The 24,703-nt window shown below is 33.3% G+C and overlaps 1 protein-coding gene across 7 annotated transcripts in view; it reads right to left on the bottom strand.

Moving 5' to 3' along the window:
* LOC120341885 (band 3 anion transport protein-like) overlaps window positions 1–24,703 on the bottom strand; it is a 43,055-nt gene that overhangs the window by 7,402 nt on the left and 10,950 nt on the right. For 6 of the 7 annotated variants that reach the window (XM_078110358.1, XM_078110360.1, XM_078110361.1 and 3 more), the window contains 22 exons: window positions 23,376–23,511; window positions 19,704–19,844; window positions 19,310–19,411; window positions 18,638–18,727; window positions 16,969–17,041; window positions 16,540–16,630; window positions 15,847–15,967; window positions 15,216–15,285; window positions 14,835–14,953; window positions 14,201–14,363; window positions 12,732–12,867; window positions 11,741–11,767; window positions 8,764–8,947; window positions 8,205–8,316; window positions 7,214–7,398; window positions 3,873–4,071; window positions 3,347–3,541; window positions 2,497–2,645; window positions 1,970–2,164; window positions 1,233–1,401; window positions 620–701; window positions 417–531 (listed from right to left, as the gene is read on the bottom strand). In XM_078110358.1, the coding sequence (XP_077966484.1) occupies window positions 417–531; window positions 620–701; window positions 1,233–1,401; window positions 1,970–2,164; window positions 2,497–2,645; window positions 3,347–3,541; window positions 3,873–4,071; window positions 7,214–7,398; window positions 8,205–8,316; window positions 8,764–8,947; window positions 11,741–11,767; window positions 12,732–12,867; window positions 14,201–14,363; window positions 14,835–14,953; window positions 15,216–15,285; window positions 15,847–15,967; window positions 16,540–16,630; window positions 16,969–17,041; window positions 18,638–18,727; window positions 19,310–19,411; window positions 19,704–19,844; window positions 23,376–23,511 (2,854 nt within the window). The remainder of the gene's footprint in view (window positions 1–416; window positions 532–619; window positions 702–1,232; window positions 1,402–1,969; window positions 2,165–2,496; window positions 2,646–3,346; window positions 3,542–3,872; window positions 4,072–7,213; window positions 7,399–8,204; window positions 8,317–8,763; window positions 8,948–11,740; window positions 11,768–12,731; window positions 12,868–14,200; window positions 14,364–14,834; window positions 14,954–15,215; window positions 15,286–15,846; window positions 15,968–16,539; window positions 16,631–16,968; window positions 17,042–18,637; window positions 18,728–19,309; window positions 19,412–19,703; window positions 19,845–23,375; window positions 23,512–24,703) is intronic. The other variant, XM_078110359.1, reaches the window with a different exon arrangement.

Genomic DNA, 24,703 nt, shown 5'->3' with positions numbered 1-24,703 from the left:
TTTGAATTTGCGTTCAATATTACCTTATATTGCTTCACTATTAGTTTTTTTCATCTACCAGCACTTTTTTCTGATCTACTTTTTTCAATTCTGTTCAGAGTTAGGTGAGATGCTTTCAATCGAAGAAGACAGATCAAGATTGGTGGAGGGCAGGAGTGTGGAGCTCGAGTCGTATTTTCTAACTACCCTGAGCCAGGAGTTGGATTTTCTGATATTACACCGAATCACTAAGTTTACTAAGCGTTCTTTAACAGCCTCTTAAAGAAGGTTTGAACACGACAATGTTTTTTTTTTCAAAATGCGATATTCTCGGAACTAGAGTCAACCCAGAATCGGTAGTAAAATTTAAGCCTGAATTTATATTTGAGCGAGATGACGAGGCAATAATCACTCAGTATTGTCTATGTAAAATTTACCTGTGTCTCAGTTTCTTTAATCAAGTAATCAAATAAAACCATAACAAAAATTGCAATGGGAACACCGAAGTCACCTATGGTGCGCCGGACGGAGCTTCGCAAGAATTTGCTATTCCTGTGATATATATTAAAAAAGCGAAATCAGAATTAGTAGTATTTTTTAATATGTAAAACAGAAGATTTTATATTCTCAAATTACAGACCTGAATTCACGCAACTGCATTGCAATAATGTATGTTCCGAACATAAGTAAAGTAGATAATAATGCTGTGTTTGGTTGAGGTTCTGTATAAAAAAACAATGAAATAACAAGAGAGCGATGTTCGAATATATGGACACGAAGGCCAATACAACATAGTACAGATATGCGATCTGCCACATTAGAATACGGGTACTGCTGTCCCTGACCACTAATGCAAACGCGGGACCACTAATGCAAACGCGAAACCGTGACAGGGTGTGCAATGTTTAATTTTTATGACGTCATCGCACACCAAAGAACAATCTCCTAGGGACCACAATCATTTTCTAAATAATGAAAGGAAATAGCCTTCTAGCGAAAAATACAGTCCATAACCACTGCAAATTTCGAAGCAATTGGTCCGACTCCGGTAGTTAATGAGTAAAATGATTTTCTCACAATAAGAAGAAGAAAATAAAGACTAACAAGAATAACATCATAATGTACAAAAGAATCCATATGTAAACTTTGTGTCTAATAATGGCGCTTAAGCATGTTACCTTAACAAAGACTTCCAATTTTTCTGAAGTCAAGGGTTATTCAATGAACCATGTAATAAAAACTTTATCACAAACCTAAGGTTGTTTCATAGATACTAGTTCCATTGTTGCACATTGATGTGTTAGCAGCAGTCATTGTTAAATTGAAATCCAAGTCAGTTGTGTTCATATTGTCAACAGAATTGTTGCAACTGTTGACAGTTAGATTGCAATAAGACGCCATTAGAGGATGTTGACCATAGATCTAATAAAAATAAAATCTTCTGGTAAAATCATCGCAATCTAATGAGAATTATTTTTATACAAGTATTCACATGTATTCTGCTCCGGGCAAGGCTTCACACATACATAAGGAGTCACTACAGTTTGGAAGAACCCCAATTTTTCCAGTAGACATTCCATACTCAATTTATTACATCCTTGGTGAGGGGGTAGGCATGGGATTTGAACCCGAGATTATAACCAGATATGCCATGAAAGATTACACGCTTTAACCACTAGACCACTGCACAAACTAATTATTAAATTTACATACAACCATCCATTAAAGAAAAGTACCACCTAAGTCGTTCCAACTTTTCAGTCTGGATTAATATCAAGATATGAATCAGGCTTCCATTTTTGTCACACATAATAAAGCTTTTACTGACAACTTGTGTTTGCAAGATTTCTATTTTTCAAATTCAAAAAGTCAAAAAAATATTGACTCGTACTCTAAACGGCAATAGTTATTCCAATTTCAAATCCATATTAAAAAGAATAAATATTCTCTAAACGAAATGCACTGTATTGAAAACTAGGTTTGTACTCACTTTAAATAGCTTGTTGAAAGTTTCATAGATGAAAATCAAAGAAATGAGAACAGCAAATATTTCCTGAGTAAACCTGCTGACGAACCGAATCAAGAAGGATCCTTCGAATGCAACAGTAACAATTGCAATAATACAAATCCAGCATCCGATCCAAAATCTCGTAGCAAGAACAGGAAGACCGTTTCCAACACAAAACTAAAGTAGAAAAAGTCATGTCAGAACCTCAAAACCAGCAAAATATGGGATAAAATGGACCCAACAATCGATGCAATATGCCAAGAGTTTGGAATACACATGTTATTGCACCTCCAATTACTCTGAGCTGGTTCACAGGAATAAATATTGAAAATAGGTGTTCTGTAAAAAAATAATAGGTCAAATTGCCACTTTACCCTCATCCACCCCCAGCCCGCCTCAAGAGTTTACCAAGACCATCTTCAGGTTTGCTTTATATCTAACAACAGCATTTCAAAATCTTGTAATTCCAACCAATGCCAAACAGATAAAAAATGTCACGAGTCGCTTACGCCATAAACAGCTTCTTCGAACACTAAGAGAGGACCAGTAGCACCAACAATTAACATAGGTTGTCCAGAGAATAAAGCCATTATACATCCGCAAGCACAACATCCAAGAACCATTTCTGAAACTCCAATCAGGTTACCAGTTTTTTCACCTGAATAAAATTAACAACAAATTAACAGAAATTAAAAACAAAACAGAAAAATTGCTTTAGCATTCTTTACAAAGGAATAAAGGTGTTATAAGGTTAAATTGTAATATTATTCTGCAATCATTAGAAAGGAAACTTTTTGAATGGGAGAAAAGAGTCGATAACAACAAAAGGTACCAGTTGAGGTCAGGTCAGAACTATTTAGTTAATTACTCCATATGGATCGATTGGATCGCGGAGAAAGCTAAATCTAACCAGAGATGACAATAAACACCCTGCAATCACAAGGGGGATCCTGTAACGTATAATCATCTCCGATAGTGATATAATTCAAACCTTCAAACCTGTAAATCTATGTAGGAAATCAGTAGTGTTGAAGGGGGGAGGAGAGGTGGGGGCTGGATTCATTTACTCAACTAGAGATGGACTCGAGTCTCCATTTATCAAAGACTAAAAGTGGCTCAGGTCATTTAAATGTACTCGGATTCATACTCAAATAACCATGGTGAGACTTAACTCAGTATTTGACTCGACTTTGGACTTCTGTGACATGTGACTTGGTTTGTGTTTACAACTTTTAGTCAACAATGGTAATCAATGGTGCAAAGACAAAGCTCATTCACAATGCATAACTAACAGCTTCACCAGTTGGGGCATACTTATTACTTTAATCTATCCTTGTTTTTGAATCAAACTATACATACCTAGAAGACCACCGAATGTAATAGCAGGAGACAGAGCAGCAAAATATATGAAAATGAAAGAGGCGAGACATTGGGCATTGAAGGCATCACGGATATCAGACCAATATTTTGGGTATCTACGTTTGACATCACGAACAAGTCCTCCGAAGCATTTCTTCGTTCTTTTCAATGGGTCCTCAGGTGGTTTTTCAGGTTCTGTGATCAGAAATAAAATTAATGAGGAGGTTTTATGTGCAATGACAAAAAATGTTTTTTGGATACAGTTTGGCGGAATTGAGCCAAGATGTTTAAAGATTGAAAAAACTTTCAGCTTTTAGACTTAGTCAGGGAATAACTGCTTGTGGTTAGCGAACTGGTCTTCATGATGCAACTGTTGATTAAGTGACAGCCTGTCAAGAGCCATGTTCAAATCTCATTGGCAAATAGATATATGTATTAATATGTTATAGAAAAAAAATTATTTTTTTTATTGTCAACCATGGTAAGATGTAATATTAATGTATGTAAGATGTAAGTATAAATAAACCTTTCTTCTCAGCAATAGCTTTCAATTGTTTTCTTTTATTTCTTTGAGCTAAATGTTTTTGATATCGATCGATATTTTTTAACAGTTCTGGATTCTCAAGTTGTCCTGGTGGTAACACGATTGAATCATCAAGAAATTCATTGATGGCTCGCAACAAATCACCTCGTGTTTCAGCTTGATAAGCGACAACATGAAATTCCTTGAAGCAACATAGAAAATTTAGTAAGTGTTCATAGGACTAATATAAAGAGACATCAAATTGAACAAAATAAACTGCCAAATGCAATGTAACATGTTAATCCAAATGTTATCAAACTTTACAAACTCACGACGCATTAGAAAAAATTTGTTTCATTAGCTTCAAATTAAAACAAGGGAAAGTTTTATAATATATAAATTTTTAATCATTATTGCCATATGTGAGCTTCTTCATGTGCACTATAACGATATCAGGTGTTTGGCAAAGCCAGTCATATTTTTGTTAAACAAATTTCATTATTGAAATCATTCATTTTTTGGGGAATGTGTTGGTTTTATATGACACACTCAACTCATATATAAGATCAACTCATAGTCGTGTATACTCTTATTATTATAAATTCTTTTATAGTTTGGGGAGCAACTGTGGTATTACGAAGATAAAGTACCACATTTTATGGAATACAAAGTGCATCGTATTATAAGGTGCACTGTCAATAAATACTTGAGTTGGGTTTATATTCATACGTAAGGTGCATCTGGCTACAAAGTGCAATATGTTTTAAGGCAATACTGGTAATGGTTTGAGAGTAGGCAAAAAAGCATAAAGCACAACCTGATTCATACATTAGGTGCACCGGCTTGCACAATCAATTTTTGAGAAAAAGGGGATTCAAATTTTCCCGTATGGTCCATAGAATATGATATACTTGATCAAATGAACAAACAAATGAAATACAAAAAATTTTGACCTATCTTATTCACAAAAAGAAAATGAGGTAAGTCTTGGATTACAATTCCAAGAAAATTTTTATACTCTACCTATTTGGGAAAGATTATTAAAAAATTATGAAAATTTCACACGAATCCTATACCCTACCTCCAGTGGCGCAACCAGCGGGGGGGTTACGGGGGTCGTGTCCCCCCGTTTGAAATTCGTTTGATTTTCATATTGTTCTACGTTTAAACAACGTCGTTCCACGGTCATAACAATCTGGTGAAAACTACTTTTTTCCAGAGCTTTATCACCTCGACGTAATTTAACACCGCCCGACTTCAATCATACCTTTTTGCTGTTAGTTACGTAATAATCGCTATCCCCGCGTATATGTTTTTATTCGAAAATGAGATATGTTATCTCAAAGAAGTCGAAATCGCGCGCTGTCGATGCGAATTGAAATCGACAATAGCATAATGCTATCTCTCTCTCTCTTGTGCCGAATACTCTCGTGCTTCATCATCTTGACGCAATGTAACGCCGCCCGTCTTCGTGTTATAATAATGCAGTAGAAACTCTGAAAATCTGAATACGAAAATTATTTTCGGAAAAATGTTGCTTCGATTAACCTAAGATTTTCTACATATGAAAGGCCGAGAACCGAAAACGCCGTACACATCCTACCGCCCCGTCCACGTTCTGATTTAAAAACATTTCACAATTATTCCATTTTTTATCGCAATCGTAAGGAGTCATGTGTGGCACGGCAATAACTAACAGTCGTCGTGAAAGGCTTTCAAATTTCAATAAACTTGAAGTGCTTATAAGACGTCGAGGACGTTTTTGGTTGAAAATTTTTTACATTTGTTATCGTATATTTCAATTTAGTCAAGATATGTTGTGCGCCTCGGCAATAAACTCAAAAGCAAATCCTGCCCTAATTAATTGTTTTCATCTCAGTTTCGATAGTTATCGAACTTAACGGGAAATTTTTTAATTTCATGCAATCTATAAAATAGCTTCTAAATGTTATTTGGTTTCTATCGGAGATTTTATCGTTATCCCGACATCGTTGATAACAATATCGTTCATTTAAGGTTGGAGGTATTAGTTTATAATCAAAAAATTATAACACATAACATGAAAAATTTAAATCAACGCCGACTCAAAAAGTAAAACACGTTTTTCCATCTTTATTCTCCATTATTGGCGGGCGGAAATTTGGGAATCGGGTTTAACTAATTTGATTATGATGACGATGGTAAACAAAAGTACACAAACATACCATACCGTTCTTAGTTTTTAGTCGTTATTTCTCTGTCCTTTCTTCTTTCTATGTGCATATTAAGACCATAAAACTTGTTTTATTTTTCAACTCTGCGCTGATTTGAATATTTCATGTCGGCTGTTATGTATTTTTGTTTGTAAATGAATACCGCTAACTTAAACTGAACGATGTTGTCATCAACGCCGGATGCCGACAAAATCCGCGATAGATATTAAATACTATTTAAGAGCTATTTTATACGCGCTAAATTACAAGAAATGAAAAAGTTTTCTGTTATGTTCGGTCACTATCGAAACTGAGGATAAAAACAACTAATTAAGACACAATTTACCGAGGACGCCTAAACCATCTCGACTAAGTAAAATACACGATAAGAAAATGTTTTCAATCAAAAACGTCCTCGAAGTCTTATAAGTTCTTCAAGTCGGCGTTTATCGAAATTCTTTCATGTCAGCTGTAATATATTGCTGAACCACACATGGACGAAGACGCTAGGATATTATGCGCTTTATTTGGGATTATTATAAACACGAAAAAACAGTATTTGAAGTTTGCGATATTAGAATTTAAATTCGATTTGGACATCCCTGCATTAAATTAGTCAGTTTTTAGTTGTGTTTCCAAAAATTAGTTGTAAATCAATTATTTTAATTGTCATTATGTCTTCCGGTGAGCTTCAGTTTAGTTTAGAATTTTTCTGGGGTTAGGGTCGGGAAAAGGTCCATTCGCAAGAATTGCATTTTGTTTTTAGTCTTGACGAATTCACCCAACGAGCAAGGCGCGGCACGAGGGAAACACTGGAATTTATTAAAGCCGTGTTTCACTATCCACGAGGCGCAAAGCGAGGGAAACGTTGAAAATAATTAACAGCTTTTTGTTAGCAATTCGCTGGAATGTAATGAACGGCGTTTTGCTACCAACGAGGTGCAAGACATAGCGAAGCGCCGTTAATGAACGAGGGCAAGGTAAGCGAAAGGCTGGGATTTAATCGATGGCGTTTCCCTTTTAACCACGAGCAATTTATCGTGTTTCAGCGGGGTGACACCTAGTGGAGTTTTTAACTTACGTCGTGGTTGCACTGTGTAAATTCCGGTTGGACCCCCCCGTTGAAAACGGCCTGGTTGCGCCACTGCCTACCTCGTCTGCCATCAATGTAGAGATTGATCGACCAATTTCATGATAGTCAAAATCTTCAGTGATTGGTCCAAGAAGTATGAATAAAAATCTGATTGGAATCGGCAATGCAACAACGTTTTCTAAATCCACTCCAGCAGCCAATCTTACAAATGCCATTGTCGGTTGTTCGAGGTCTTTCAGAGAACCTGAATATATAAAAATTGTGGATTATTTTTCATAATTACCAATGAAAAAGATAAATATTGTGAAAATAAGTTTCGGTATGAGCACTTTTGGAGGCTATTTAACACAAAGGTGTTCCTATTTCTAAAAAAGCGACTTTTCTAAGACCGTTTTAATGCAGACTACCTCTCAAAAAGAAAAAATTATGGGAATTTATCAAAGGTTAGGGCATTGTGCTACGCCAGGGTTTCTTAGCCAAAACAGCTGTTGCCTCATGGAAATATAAGCACAAAAAAATTGATGTAACCACAGGTCTCCAATGATTTCTTTCACCATCATAGCCCAGGCATCTAAGACCATTGATTGGTTAGATTTTTCCAAGCTCAGATATTAACTGGTAATAGGAAAAGGAGATGTGATTTCTCATGGATAATGTCACTGCTACTTAATAATAGTTTTCGCCCTTAAAGTCTATGCATCTGTAACCACTGACTAGCTTTTCAAACCCGACATGAACTGGTAACAGTAAAAAAACAGGACTGGGGAGCTGGTTCGAAATCAAGGAGTCTCTGGCTCCAGTGTCATATCATTTTCAAACTGTGGCCTCAGCTTCGGTTCCAGAGCTTCATATTTTATGTCAGAGCTGGACTCCAGAATTGTACATGTTGAAAAATAATGAGATGGTTAGGAGCGTGAGCCACTAAAATTTCTGGCAGCTCCGACCCCAGCCAATATGGTCAAGCTTAGCTCCAGTTCTACCAAAATGTACAAGATACAGTGAATTGTCATAGATATTGTTTGGAGATCCCTTAGGATATCTTGAACTTACCAACTAGTACAGCAGTAGCTTCAGCATCCTGTGGAATTTTCTTCATAATTTTCAAATCCTTCGCTGATTGACTTGAATGCGGTGGTCGAACAACACTTCCTGATCTTCCTCTCTGAAACAATTTTGAATAAAGAATAAATAAACAAATCAAGCTATGAGCGTAGTACACTTGAAACTAAGCAAAATGAATTCTAAAAAAAGTTTAGTCGAATTCAGTAAATTTTTCATTTTGTTGAATTTTGAAAATATGCATACATCGCACTGCTGACTATCGTAAAATGGATTTCCATATGGAATGAATATGCGCAAAAGGATTGTTGGGACTTCTCGTTGCTACTGGATACAAGTAATTAATTGCTTGTTATCAGTTATGAATTCATCTATCTTTAGGATTATTGAACAGTTGACTACTTCGATACCAATCATAGTTTGATAAGCAGATAAGAGGCAGTGATTCACCATATGAATAGGCCATATTATCAGGTTTCTACTCCCAGAGATGAGATAATAATTCTATTTTAATATCACTATCAGGGATACATAGCTGGAAAAAATTCACCTCAGCCTCTGAAAAGCTGTCTCCATCCAATAATGGTATTTTCGGTTCTTGTGTTGCAGTACTATAACTAACAGATGATTCCTCATCATCCATATTGTCAAGCCCAGTAGAACTTGGATTAAAGAAACTACTTAAACTTGCTGTTGAAAAATTAGTACTGAATCCACTTTTGGAAGGAAGATGTCTGAAATTGAATAAATGAAAAAATGAAAATCTTCATAAAATTGACTTTTTTTTGTTGAAAATTGATCGAAGTGTTCTCATATCGGAGAATGTCATTCTTTGATTTTAAGTTGGTTTACAATGTAGGGGTATAAAAAAATCAGATTTGAATTTCAACTGTTGCTGTAAAAAATTCATTATTGAGGTTGAGGTCAAATCAAAATAAATCAGTTAATATTTATATGACACTATTTTGAGTGGCTTACAATGTATTGATATAAAACAAAATCAGTTTTGAATTTCAACTGTTACTGTACAGATGCATTATGACGGTTGAATCAAAATGAATCAGTTAATTTTTTATATGACGCTTATTTCAAGTTGATTTACAACGTACCGTATAAAACGAAATCAGTTTCAAATGTTACTGTACAGATGCATTACGACAGTCAAATCAAAATGAATCAGTTAATTTTTTATATGACGCTTATTTCAAGTTGATTTACAACGTACCAACATAAAACGAAATCAGTTTCGAATTTCAACTGTTACTGTACAAATGCATAATGACGGTCGAATCAAAATGAATCAGTTAAAATCAAAATGAATCGGTCAATTTTTTATATGGCGCTTATACGCACGCGCCTTCCACTATGAACAAGACCTTATACAAGCAGCTAATATTTAGTTGTTTTCGATTTAAAATCAAAGGATGATGCACAATGGTTGGCGTGATTGGTTCCATCGAAGCCGTTGTTTTATGATTACACAGAATGTAACTACTGTGAATAATTAATTCAACGAATATGAGGATTAAATAAAAATTTAATTCAGTTTTTTTCGTGTTAAAGCAAGGTCTCAAAAATCTTCACAGAAATACTATTTTTTAGCTATCATGATTTCAAATTTTTCAATATTGCCGAAATTAAGATTATATTTATTATTAAAGATATCTGATATCTAAAAAGAGGCCGAATTTTTATGATATCATTTTATGTACGCACATCACAACATATTTAATATGCATATCATACTAAATTCCCATGTGAACTATTTTGTTTTTATACAGAAAGTGTTTTATAATGAATTTTTTATTTTGCACAAACACATGATACATCATTGTAACCTCATATGAACTGCTTTGATATAAATTTGAAAGAAGCAATTTCGCTTCAACTTCCTGTCTCTCATTACTTAATGCGTCAATAAAGAGCAAAATACTGTTATTAATTCATCATCCAGCACTTAATATGCTGCTGCAATAGCTTTGAAAGTGTGATTGTTTGCGGCATTGCAGCAATGCATTTGCAAGTAAAAAAATTCTGTCATTTTTAGTATGTTTCTGCATGCAACACTACATACAGTTAATGAATTGAAATATATATATATATACTATTACTGAATATTAGTACAAAAAACAACAAAAAAAATCCATGTGAATTAGGATACGTGACATAACATTTTGAATACTAATGTTTTTCGCAACACTACATATTATAAAGATAACAAGTGGACTGAAATTATTTCATTGTTACAAATGTACAAATTTCAACTATTTCAGGGAGTTAGCTTTACAGCACATTTCCTCTGCATACTAGAATAAATTTTTGGGGTAATTCTGTAATTATGCATTTTTTGAACCAGAAATTCCAAATAGAGGGACCGAAATAATATAATTCAATTTCTATAAATATCTATACTGTATTAATAGTATGTTGGTCAGTGCTACAAATCTTATGTTGGTCAGTGCTACAAATCTATCGGAGGTACAGTAATGCTGCATGGACATTAACTTGAAATTTTATGGTTCTTTTTCTGTATCACGACTATAGATATACTAGGAAAAAATGGTAATTTCCTAGTTAGAGTAAGAAAGTTATAGGCTCGGCCATGCTTCTGCCTGGACATAGATATATCATTGTTACAAAATCACAATAATACAAGACGAGAAGCTTGTGATTGGGTAAAACAATTACTACAGATTTTGTTTCAACATTCTGATCTAAACAATTAGTTTATGAATCAGAGAACAATAATAAACATGACTGTGATAGAAGCAGGCAGATCATTCCAAGCTTGCAATTTTATAACTAAATCCTACTTGGCTGTTGTTCTGTATGAGAAAGTGTATTGTGGGCGCGGAACGTTTGACTTACCTATGATGGCATTTGCAGGTTAAAATCTCGGGGGTGAAATCCCATTACCCCATCACCACCCCCCTCACACACATCGAGGGTGTAATATATTTGGTAGGAATGCCGAACCGGAAAGAAAAGCGTCCTGGATTACTGAAACTTATAGATATAATCAAACACAAACAATCGTCGAATAAATTTTTGTCATTTTCGCAGAATTGAGAAATTTATGGGTTTTGTTTTGTGGTCACTCTGTATGTGATTCCATAAAGTTGGATCCTTCAAATAAATCTTTATTACACAGGACTTACCAAATGACAACTATAAGCAACGGTACTCTTGTAGTGTGTGTACCAGTACCAGGTTAGAGTTAGGCCATAATTTTATTCCAATTTTCCTTATTTTAGTTCTATCACGAGTTCAGGGACTGTCTGTGTTAGCCAAGTGAATATACCCCCCCCCTGCCCATAAGTTTCAGTACCTTAACACAAGTTGATGGGAAGTAGGCGAACAAAATTAGTTACCTCCATATTGGTACACACAGTTCTGCGCCTAGGAAACTCTAAATGTTAGGGTTAGGATTAGACAGCCAAGTCTGATTCAAATTATAAAATATTACAAGCTGGTTGAATCAAACATAAAAGCAAATTTTGATGACGAACAGCAGCATTATTATTTACCGTTCCCCTGATTTGCTCAATAAATTCCTGAAAAATATACAATTGAAGCTGATGTGTTCATGTGTTGATTTGCTTTTAGGATTCTTTATCATGCTATCAAGTCATTTCATTTTATCTTCTATGATAAGCTGATAATGACTTGCAAAAAGCAAAGTTGAATTATTTGAAAAGAAATCCCAAAAAATTCAAGCCATGGAACATACATGGAAGAGAATTTTTTGTTAAGTTAAATATTGCAATCAGTAATTGAAGCTTTGCAATAAATAAAAAAATGAAATTTAAGCATCTTGTCTGAGGTATCATATCGATAATTTGAACACAAGAAATAAGGCTTTTTATAATTTTTTTCAGAAAGCAATGATAATATACAGGGTATCCAAAAAATTCAAAATTTATTACAAAGCCAAATGATGAATTTTTGAACATTTAGTGATTACAGGCAGCGCGATGGCCTAGCACAGGGTGGTCCAAACCCAGGCCCGCGGGCCACATGTGTCCCGCCGCTTATTATCTGTGGCCTGTGTCGCATTCGGAAAAAAATCAAAAATCGCATTTGTGTTGTTTAGTCATAAAATTAACCAAAAAATCTTTTGACATATTGTTGCATCACTAATGTCACTGAATTGACTAGTGATATGGCTTACTGAGGCAACTAGCGAAGTTAAATGAGCGAAGTTCTTGGCACTATTGTGGCCCGCGAACAATGCAAAAGTAATTTTGTGGCCCGCGGAGCTGCCAATCCTGGACCACCCTGGCTAGCAGTTAAAACCGTAGGCTCAACTATTTTGATAACGCAGATTACACATCTCGGGTTCAGAGCGAAAGGAACAAATGAGCGACGTATAAATAAAATTTATGGACACCCTGTAACCACCCAAGCAGGCATAACTCAATCATGAACGACTCAAACGAAAAAAAAAAATTTCTTTATGCAAATTGAATATAAACATCATTAGAAAAGAATAAAATAAAAATAAAACGTAAAACTTACTTGTGCTTTGAAAGTAAAACTTTGAGAACGCTTCCTCTATCATCTGCTCGAATTTGATCAGACTGAACCATCTGCTCCACAACGGCATTAGCGATGTCAGTCAAGTTATCATGAGCCAAATCAAGAACAACTGCACCTGTTAATACACAACAACAAAGGTTGAAAATATACTCAAACTAGAAGACTTTGAAATTAAGTCTATTTTTTGTGTAACATTTTTCCAAAATCACTCCAAAAAGGCTGCAAACAAGTTATAAAGAATATGTATCAGAGCTGGTCAAATGACTGGATATTTCAAGTTCAGCATAAGATTAGGATTTTTATATTTATCTTAGGAGGGAGAAAAGTCAATGAGATGTCTGAATCATACGACAATCCACAACATTTCGTCCAGTTAACAGGCTGTTGGGTATTGGAATTGTTAATCAGATATTTGTTCCCGATTCATGGACTTGATGGCGGAGGAAGTCGTAACCAAAAAGCAGTTACTTGAACCACCCCACTCCACTTTGGCGATGTGTCCACTAATTTTCTCGCACATAATTATCCTCCATGGGATTTGAACCTGCAAATTTTGCAGGGTAATCAGAAGTGCTATGGCGTTGACTGTATTAGTGATTGTTGTTCGAACTAAACTTTTTCTTTGATCGAGTTACTAGTAGGTTACCTTCATAATTAAGGTTGGGAATGATTAACCGGTTAAACCGGTTAATCGATTTTAGATGGTTAACGGTTACGATAAATTTTAACCGTTAACTGACATCTCAAGTACAAATCATCATTATAATGTACAATTTCTTCAAAAATGATTAATTCATCGCAAATTAATCTCCCGCGGCGTTTAATTCATGAGAATATCACTGATTGTATTGGTGAGCACCAAAAATTGTAGAAAATTATTGAAGTACCAATATCACTGACTATGAAAATTTCACAATGATAAATTCAGAATCAGATTTCGGTCAGAATATATTGTTCTCGATTTTATTGCGAAAGCGTCAATTTAATGTCATCCAACAAGTGCTGTTTTTCTTTATATATCTCAAAGTAGAATTTGCAGATCGAACACTTATAATTTGTCACATAAATGACATTTAATAACGGAATAGGGTTTCACCAAAATACATCCATATGTCCGAAACACGCTGCATATCTCTTGAAGCAGAGTGAGCATGAAACCATCTCCATTCGTGAATGATTTTGAGCAATACCGGGATAATATCACTCGAAATTGGTTTGTAACCATCGTGACGTAACAATCTAAAATTCAAACTTAATACGCCAAACGTCACGCTGCTGTTAACCGGTTAATTTTACCCGTTGAACGATGAAAGTTTTCTCCCAGAAATTCCAAGCCCTACTCATAATACATCTATCCTGATTCTCTGAGATTTTTAGAAATCACACAGAAAAACAGATATGGTGGAAATTGTATTCCATATTAAGTCAATATACTTATTTATATTTACCTTTTTCAATTGTTTTTCTCAATTCGAGCAAACTATGAAAAGATAAAGATGCAACTCTCGGTTTTCCCCATTGTTGGGACTCTTCTACGTCTTCCTCAAATTTGATCCATCTTGCTGTTTCTTTCCATTCTCCTGATACTAATTCATCTAATTCAACAAACACCTACAAGAAAATGATAAGCTGATATTGAGCTGAGTTGTTTGTCGGATCGTATTTCCTTTATTTGCTTCAGATCTCATCAGGTATTTACTGCCATGTAATGCACCACGATAATTTTATTCTATTTTCAGTAGCTCAAGGCATTTTAATGGTTATTCTTAACTTTGTCCAAATACGAGTCTCTTTTCTTCTGAATGAGCAAGTGTGATTTTGTTTTGAGAAAATTGTTTTGAAAAAATGACTGTTTGTTGCCTTTTTTCACCTATAGAGTGTTATATATATATCACTAACATTTCTATTCAAATCCAATATTTATACATCAACATGGTATACCGTTCAAATATTACCATAATTTACCAACAACACATTACTAGTTACCTTGAAGCTTACTTTTGAACAAGTTACCTCAACAACAACTAGCCTCAACTGATAAATTGACAAACAATATGCTTGAAGAACCATGAAATATGTTACCTCATGTGGTCTTCTATCCATAGGTATTTGTGTTTCTGGTAATTTTCCAACTCTTCTTTTTTTAACGGGTCGATGTAACAAATGTTTACGAATTCCAGCATGATGTTCATACCTATGACCTGTACAAATAAAATCAAAGTAAAATACCCATATATGTAGGGATAGCATTCTGATGTATGAAAAGTAGATTGCAATGGCTATCTATAGTTTGAAAAACACATAAGAGAACGTTAGGTGCTTTGAGAATAAGGTAATTGAATAAATAATCCAAATTGCATCCAAAAGAGCATTATTCTTACATTCCTTGATCTTCACCATCTCCTAAATACTTAAATTTGAGTAATAATTATGTCGATTATTACTTATAAAAATAAAACATACTTCTTATATCTTCATCAGCTTCAGAGTTCAGTTGCCGCCGCATTTTTTCCTCTTTCATTTCATCCAAGTCCTATAGAGGAAAAGTCTCACGTTAGCATTTGAAAATAAAATATGATGTTCAACCATTTGAACATCTGCCAAAACTTATAGTATTTTATAACATAAGAATATTTAATTCAGATTTCACTCAATTTGTAACAAGAAGATTTTTTTAAATTTTCTAGCAAGGCATAACAGTATACATAGTTAGTATAGAGCAGGGGCGGGAAAGGTTTTTGAACCAGGGGCCAAAAATTTTGCCCACCTAGTCTGGCAGGCCACGTAAGTGTGACGTAAAAAGTTACATTTTATGAACAATATTCAGTGTTACAAAGCAAAGGTGGAAAACAATATGCCTCGTGCGAAAACTAAATTCAACCCCAATCTTAACAAATTCCTTGTGCTGTTTTTAGCTAAAACATCAAAATTTGGTCTTAGTGCGGTTGTGGCAGCTTCAAGCGGGCCAGATTGAATTACCCAACGGGCCGGATTTAGCCCGCAGGCCGTACTTTGCACATGTCAGGTATAGAGCCTAATAAGGAAAAAATTCTAACCACTCCTAAAAACAACCATCATAACCGCTTATGCTTACTCTCAATTGTTTTCCAGAAGCTCGTCGTTGACTTATTGTGATGCTGCTGTGCCTTCCTCTCTTGTGATGAGAATGTCTGTGTTTCTTCTTTTTTTTCTTCTCATCAATGGCCGTCGCAGAACTGGAAAAAGTTGTTAATTTCAGCAAGTTTATGAATAGACACATCAACATTACATATATCCATAACACTGACCAACAATTGATAATTGTGCGGCCGCTCATATACCATTTTTCCCACAAGACTCGTAACACTGACCAACAATTGATAATTGTGCGGCCGCTCATATACCATTTTTCCCACAAGACTCGTGATTATGCAAGCTATAAAACTTCGGTATAAATCGAATAATTTAATGGTCATCAAGTCTTCCTAGCGGTTTCAGGCTAGTTGCAGTAATCAATAATTAGTCAATCATAGCCAAAAAACTTAACTACGCCAAAAAACTAAATTACGCCAAAATCAGCTATTAATACTTTCAAATGGAAAGTGGTTAAATGTTTTGAATAATAATATTGGTTATGAAAGTTAGCGTCAATTTGTGAAACTCAAAAAACGATCATCAAAAACTTTTTAGAGTCGAGGATTGGGTTGGGAAGCATCCATGGTTCAGAACTATAGTAAGAATAAATGACAGTTAGAGCGAGCCTTGACAAGACTGCGTCTTATGCTTTTCTATAGTATTAGCAACTTACTGCCTTCTTTGTAATACATCTTCCTCACTTTCTTCTCCTAATTTGAATGTCGCAGTTTTGGATTTACGATGACCGGATGGAGAAGCCTTGGCTAAAAGTTCAAGAAAAGATATTTTTAAATCTTATAAGTAATCCTACTTACGGTAATACAAAATAATTTCGAAAATCCAAAATGAAATTCATTCCTGAAAACAAATTCATAATAAAGCAAAATATGGCTTATCTCATCTCATAATCAAAATTTTGTCCAATATTTCAAAAGCACTATAATCCATAATCAAGACACTTGAAAAATAATCCTCAATTCCTCTCAATTAAATTCTTTATGATGATGATAAATCTAAAATTGTCACACGAACTATCAATATCAATCTCATAATATGATTTACGGTCACTTTGATTAAAAAAAATTCATTTGTATTTGCATACATGATAATATAGAAGGCACAGTTAAGACACTCGCAGGTCGTTCGCCATCATCATCTCCAATTGAAAATCCAACCTGAGATAAAAAAAAATTACAGTTAAACACCTATATATTTTTACGAAATTGTTAAAAGCGTATTTTCTTAATTAATAATTCAACAGTTTTCAATGCAAAGAAGATAAAGAATGAATCATTTTTGAAAAATAATGTTTCTTCACACTTCATAGACCTCCGAATCCAATTAGGATTTATATGCATGGTGTGCAATCAAGCAAAATGGATAATATTAAATTTGATGAAGTTATAAGGAATATTTAGTAAAATAAGAATCATTATTTAATACTTTATTTAGGTAATTTCAAAAATAAAAAAAAATAAAAAATAGAAAGTTGATTTAATTAACACTGTTTAAAGTGACTGAAATTCACATAGATTTATTTGTCTCAGATGTATGCCGGATTTAACCATATGATAAATTATGGTCAAATTACCTACCAGTCAGAGCCCCTCACCCTCTTAGTGTTTACTTGAATTATATCACAATCAGACAGTGTGTCTCCACAGATATCTATGTCGCAAGAATGAACGAACCTGGTATATAGCTTAGATAGCATATCAATAATTTTTTATCAGCATTTTTACAGTTTGTTCTAAGTTATGTAACATGTTTTTAGCTAAAATGACTATGCACACCAGTGCCACCACTCCACCCTGGATGTGTAACATTGGGTACGCAATTCCGAACAGAAAAAATTCCAGAAAATAAAACATCTCCCTACACAATTATATCAGTGGCTGTTTTTGCAGAGCCTTATTTAGAGTGGAAGACATTTAAATAAGTTGTACATATGTGGTTTTATCTTCTGTAGCAAAAATATAATCAATTTAAATTGATTCTATTGGGCAAAATATCTCTGTAAAACTGATGCAATAAATACGGAATGAGTCGAATTTGAATAAATAAAAGTTTGTCAGACATTAATTCGCATATAAATAGTAAAGACTAATTTTCATGTTCACTGACCATAAAATTGCATTAGGTCTTACTTTGAATTATAGCATGGATTTACTCATTTTCATGCTTTCATACACAAATACTGAACCACTATTTGTGCAGAAAATATTTAATAGAACATAACAACTAAAATACATTCATGAGTTTGCTGAATTTCATAAAAATATACATTTTATATTATATAGTATTCGCTCTGAATATGGTTCTATCCTTTGATTTGTATCATTACATATGTGTATTAAGTGCAGGCCTAATATTAAACCTGAGTTTTACAACACAATAAAATCTTTTTTGACACTTGATTTTTTGTTGAAACAAAATATTGATCAGATGTGAAACATTTGGAACCAGTAATGAAACATAGCTCAACGTGCTATCTGTTGCGGCATTGCACTAATATTATCCTGTTATAAATGTTGATAATAAAAAAAGCATGCAGTCAGAATAAAAAATGCTTATCTGGATGCAAAATTAAAAATAACTTGTAGGCGACCGATAGGTTAGGAAACCCTGTTCTAGACTATCTTACCCGAAAAATGATTCAGTTACCTGATATCTAATAAGCTCTTGTATCGAAGGGCTTCTGAGCTACAGCGTTCAAAGCAAACACCTCTAATTTCATCCAACAGGTCAATATCAAATTAGTTTTTATCTACCTTCATTTTTTCTTTTCCAGCGTCGACAACATCAGTGCTCGTACCGGCAGGTGTTGACACTTCATTTACTTTACGAACGTAGTCATCATCCTAAAAATAAATCTGGATTATCCTCTGTTTAAGGACATCAGACTCCCTACATTTGACAGGCAAACATACTTTAAAATAAGCCTTTTACTTATGAAAATCCATTACGTCTCTAACAAAATTGATACTTGTGATTGAAATTAAAATATATTGTTGTGAAATGTAGTCAAGAAAAATCTGTTGTCTACGTTTCTAGTTTAAAATAACAGAATCAGGTATCAGTAATGAGTTTCATTTGTCCAAACCGAAATTTACTTTGGATTTTGTTCATAAAACTTTTTTTTTTTAATACCGCTCTATTCTTCGAATTCAGATTTCACTTGTATTAAAGTACCATTTAAAAACTCAAAATTCAACACATCTCCCGAAAACAGATTTACATGAAAAATTATACAAACGGGTGAATGAATAAATCTACAGACTTCTATATGCAATTTCGGGTAATCATTTCGGGTAATTTTGAAGCCATCTTAATTAATCATTCGATATTCTAACAAGAGAAAAATGCACAATTATATGGACACAAACCAAGCCAATATTAATGAATTGTAAACATAAAATTCATTCATAATGAAAGCAACCTACATCATCTTCTGGTTTTCTGTGATTTGAATCACCTCCTTTATCATCATCATGTCTTTCTTCACCTCTGTCATCAGGACCTTTATCAGAATCTTCTTCCTCTTCCTAAATGGAATGAAGTTGGAATGAAAACCATAAAAAAAAGAATGAGAAAATAAAATAAAATGACTTTTTCTGTCTTTAAGTGATGAAAATTTGATATTGTTAATTTAGTGGAGCAATACCCAATGCTTGAAATTGATTGGTCCATTAGCTGCGGCACAAATCAGTTTTTTTTTACAACCACAACAACAATTTAGTAGGAGGCAGATACGTACTCTTCCTGTTTAAAAAGCAGGACTAATCTAAAATAATCATTAAAAAAATGTATATTTATTTGTTATTTTTTCACTATTACCTCCTCTTCTTCCTCCTCACTCTCATCTTCTTCCTCAAGATCATCATCGAGATGCCTCATAAACTCCTCATCATCTTCTTCCTCTTCTGGGATACTCAATGTTCGTTGTCTAAGAGGACCAGTGAGTGACTTTCTTACATTCTGAAAAATTTGTATAAATATTGTATTATTGTTACGATTGTCTTGAATTACTTGATAGTGCAATAGTTTTTTGGTTTTCCGGATAGAATAGCCTAAGAGATATTTCAGGCTCAATTTATGTGCTGCATTAAGACATGCAGTGCTAGGGTGCAATAAATTAATACATTGGCAAATTGGATAAGATATTGGGCACTCCAGACATGTGTGTACCAATATGGGGTGACTAATTTTGTTCGCCTACTTCGCATGAAGTTGTGTAAAGGGACTGAAACCTATGGGGAGGGGGGATATTCATTTGGACAGTCACAGACAGTCCCCGAACTCCTAATAGAACTGAAATAAGGAAAATCGGAATAAAATTATGGCCTAACCCTAACATGGCACACACACTACGAGAGTACCAGATATAGTTTCTTTAAAACTTAATAGAAGCTCAGTATCTAACTGGATGCTTGATGCTTATGTAGACTTTCCAGAATCAAACATAAAAGTCCCCAAGAAATATATATACTAAATAATTTTTCTGTTATAACATGGCTAAAAAAAGTTAAAAAGCCAATGACCGGTAAGAACTTTTTTTTCAGATTCGGCTAGGCTAATGAAATAGTCCAACGTGACACACTTTACTTTTATTATAAGATAATTTTTCTCTTGCTGGAATATTATGGCATTCCTATCAATCCTATGCATTTTTTGCATTCAGCAATTCAAGTATAATCATTTTTAGTTAATATCATTCCTTATACTTGTTTACAGCAAAAATATAATCAATTTACACAAATTTTGAAAAGAAAATTTAAAAAGAAATACTAGAAATCACATATTTCCAAAATATTTGATTTCTCTGTTTTTTGTTTCTCTTTTAATAAAAATAACATTGACACATTCCATCCACAAATTCCATTCCATAGCAGTAATTGAATATTATTAAACACAGGCCTAAGAAAGGCATCACATAAAGTGCGAAATCTACCTATGGCCACTCTAAAAAATACAAAGCGAGTGCAACATTTTCCTAACATTCTCCATATTATCAAGCAACTTCAAGGGAATTTCCATTTTCAAAGCGACAAAATTCCACAGTGATGGTGTAACATCAAACAAACCAAATTTCAGAGATTGAAATATGCTGGTTGCTAATAAAGACGCATGAAAAATGTTTTTTATTAATATTCCATATATTAATAACATTTTTGTCTGCCAAATTAATTTAATAATTCCGCCTGCTGGCTAAAAAAGTAGTATTTTGTTAATATTTTATACCTAATACAACCAGTAAATCATTTATCAACATTTAAACATATTAAAACTGAGATGAAAATGTGTTTTCTAAAGAGTTGGATATGTATTACTATTGACCATATTAGTTTTGTCCTAATAAAAGCTAACCAAACAACGAACAAGGGCATTGATGAATGGCAGAAAAGGCCAATATTTACCTGAAATTAAATTCACAATGTAGGCCACAGAAAAACTGTAAAATCCAGTGGTAAAAATCAAACATACCAAGCGATCAAACGAGAAATGTGGTCAACATTCTACCTCCTACTTGCAAATTATTAAATTCTGAAGGTCTTATTTTTTTAGCAATTTCGATCAAGAATATTGCGAAATAATAAATCTACCACCCATATAAACTTTAATAATAAAACAAATTCATCATAATAAATACTAAATGACAACCAAGATTCATGTTTTTATTAAAATTGCTGACAAATGTACATTTTATCATCTTGATAAATTAAAAATATTTTTATAAAAGGAAGAATATTAAATTAATATAACAGTGTGAGGTGGTGCGTTGAAGCAGAAATTTAATAATATAGCAAAAATATTAATTAAGTAAGTGGTGTTGTATTGAATCTGCAAGACAATTCGGTCACCAAGATATTATTCTAATTAATCACAAAGGCTCGAAAATAACAGATCAAAGTATATAATTAAATATGGAACTTGATTTGACAGTAACTCCATGGTTTTCAGACAGAAAGTCAACATGTTCAAAACATAAGAAAACTTGTTCCGCTAGTGTATTAAAGTTTATACAGTCAAATTCAAGTTAGGTAAGTGAAATGAATCACCTGCATATGCCAATCACCATATGCAGCCAAAAATGGCCAATTTACGTTGTTTGAACTAGAATAATTTATTGCTCTTCTAGTTACTGAACTATCAACTATCAAATTCACAAAAATTAAAAATGACAGGCAGGGTATCCTGAAAAAATGAAAATGCCTTCAAACTCCTGGGCCCTTATTCTTTTATACTAATTTATGGTTTGTGCAAACATCAATTTACATTTATAAGCTATACGAGCGTCTGAACCGGTATCTCCTTTATGTCAATATACTTGTGCATGGCTCTTTTGTTTCAGAAATAAATAAATAATTCTATTAAGACCATTTTATTACATTATTATTATTATTATTCCAGATATATATTATTTTATCAAATTTTGCATACATCAATTTGCATACATACGATTTTATTAAATAATCAATATGAAGTATTTAAAAAAAATTTAAAAAAGATAAATGAAATCTGAAGGAGGGTTGCAAAACATTTAATTAATATATTATGATTATAAAGCCAATATTTATTCATATTTACATATTGTAGTTAAATATTTAATTTGCATTTTACATTTAATTTATACATTCTGATAAAAATGAATTCAAATTAAATATTTGTGTTAATAAATGAGAATATTCACTCATTTTCCAAAATAATAAAATTAAGCTTCAAAATATCCCGACTGATTTACCCTTTAATCCTCGTTAAAAAGTTAATCACATCTTATTATCACATCATAAGTAAATCTATTTAATTCTATGAGACTGTGAAGATCATAAAAACTATCATTATAAAGTGCAAAGGTCAATACTAATGAAGTAATTATCAGTCATAATCAGGGTTGTCAATTGTGTGACTACTGACTCAACTAAAGGTTAAAAGAGCATTAGACTCGTGGCTTAAGAAAATCAAATTTTTACCATGTAAATTTTTTTGCAGCAGCCTATACCAGTTTTTGTTAAAAATTTTAATTTAACTTTGCCTTTGTGAATTCTTTTAAAATCTTTGGCTCGGGCTTCTAAGATTTGGCAAAGAAATATTGTCGCTCCAGAAGTATGTGTACCAATATGGAGGTAATTAATTTTGTTCGCCTACTTTGCATCAAGTTGTGTAAAGGGACTGAAACTTATAGGCCGTATATCGTATATTCACTTGGCAACACAGACAGTTTCCAAACTCGTAATGGAACTATAATAAGGAAAATCGGAATAAAATTACGGCCAAACCCAGTACACACTATGGAAGTACCAAAATATTTGTGGTATACCAGTTTTTATTAAAAATGTGATTAGCCTTTTTAAATTCTATCACAACTTTGACTCCGACTCCCACTTTTCGAAGTTAGGAATTTATACTCATATGTCAAAAATCAAGGCCAGGCAGTTTGAAAATACAACAGCACGAATGACTTCAAATGTTCAGTGCAAAGCATTTACAAATCAAAATAAATTGACCAACCTTTTTCTTCTTCTTTTCTTTTCTTTTAATTTTTCTTTCAGCAGGAAGCAGATCACTTCCTCCTCCACCAGGAGATTTAGATGTACTTCCATGAGATGATGAAGAAGATGAAGACCTATGTCTTCTTCGACTTTTCCTTGAAAAATGAAAAGTGGATAGGTTTCATATACTAGTACTTTATGTAACATTCAAACACGAATATGGTAACCGAAACTATGTGCAAACATTGTTATCTGGCATTATGGTCTGATGGTTACTCTTAGTAAATTGACATACCGGTAACAATTTTCCCCTCTCTTCCAGATCTTAGGCTTTGAGCACACATAAATCAGGGTATTTTTAACTCAAACCATCATCCCCACTGAACAGTATAAAAATGTGGAACAGAAAATCCCTTTTCTCAATTTATATAGAGAGTTATTTACATTGGTTCGATAACAACTAGCAAGAAAAAGGAAAACTCGAGTTGAAACTATCTTTCTCATTATAATGCAATATATATATCAATCTCCAATTTCTTGTAATCAGGTCTAGATGAAGTTAAAAAATGAACATCATGTTCAAATTATCAAATTTCAATTTACACATTTTTATGATTGATCCAATGAGTGAACGATGCTCAGATATAGTAACACAAAATGAGGTCAAATGAGTACTGCAACGAAATTGCAGGCAAATCTTGAAAAAATTTTACGTAAGTCATAATAACAATGCGCCTGTGATTTACAAAAAATGATAAAATTTGGGGTAAAATATTGGGTCCTATAAGAAACTCCAAAAGAAATTTGAAAGTATTAGCCTCCTAGCGACTTCTTCCATCCTTAATAATTATTATAAATTTGGAATGGCATATTAGTTGCATAGAAAGCATTTTTTTCCAACAACAACAATCAACATCAATTTATTAACAAAACGATTCATATGTCCACTTTGCGTTCAAATATAAATTTATTCGGAACTTAAAATTCCAAACCAATCCAGCATGAATTAAAATTATCAGTTTAAAAATTTCGGTATTATCAGATTTTTAGCAACCATACTTACCATATTAAGTACAATTTCATGCTTGCATCTCAAAAATTTGATTACTGATAACATTTCTATGCAGACAATTCTGCGAACATTTCAAAAGTCGTAAACTATCCTTAATGCGAAATATTGAAATGACTCAAATCGACAGTGCAATGAAAAGCTATTGATTGATTAAAAGTCTATAGATATAATCTTTCTTCCCGCCATACTTGACTGATGAAGAATTTCATAAACAAGATTGTATCTACTTTTGGGTGGCCAAAGTCAATGTTATTGCAGATAAAATATCATAGAAC

Source organism: Styela clava, chromosome 3 (genome assembly GCF_964204865.1).
Source record: "Styela clava chromosome 3, kaStyClav1.hap1.2, whole genome shotgun sequence".
Taxonomy (NCBI): domain Eukaryota; kingdom Metazoa; phylum Chordata; class Ascidiacea; order Stolidobranchia; family Styelidae; genus Styela; species Styela clava.
The sequence above is the reverse complement of the archived record's forward strand: the minus strand, read 5'-3'. Positions and strand labels throughout refer to the sequence as shown.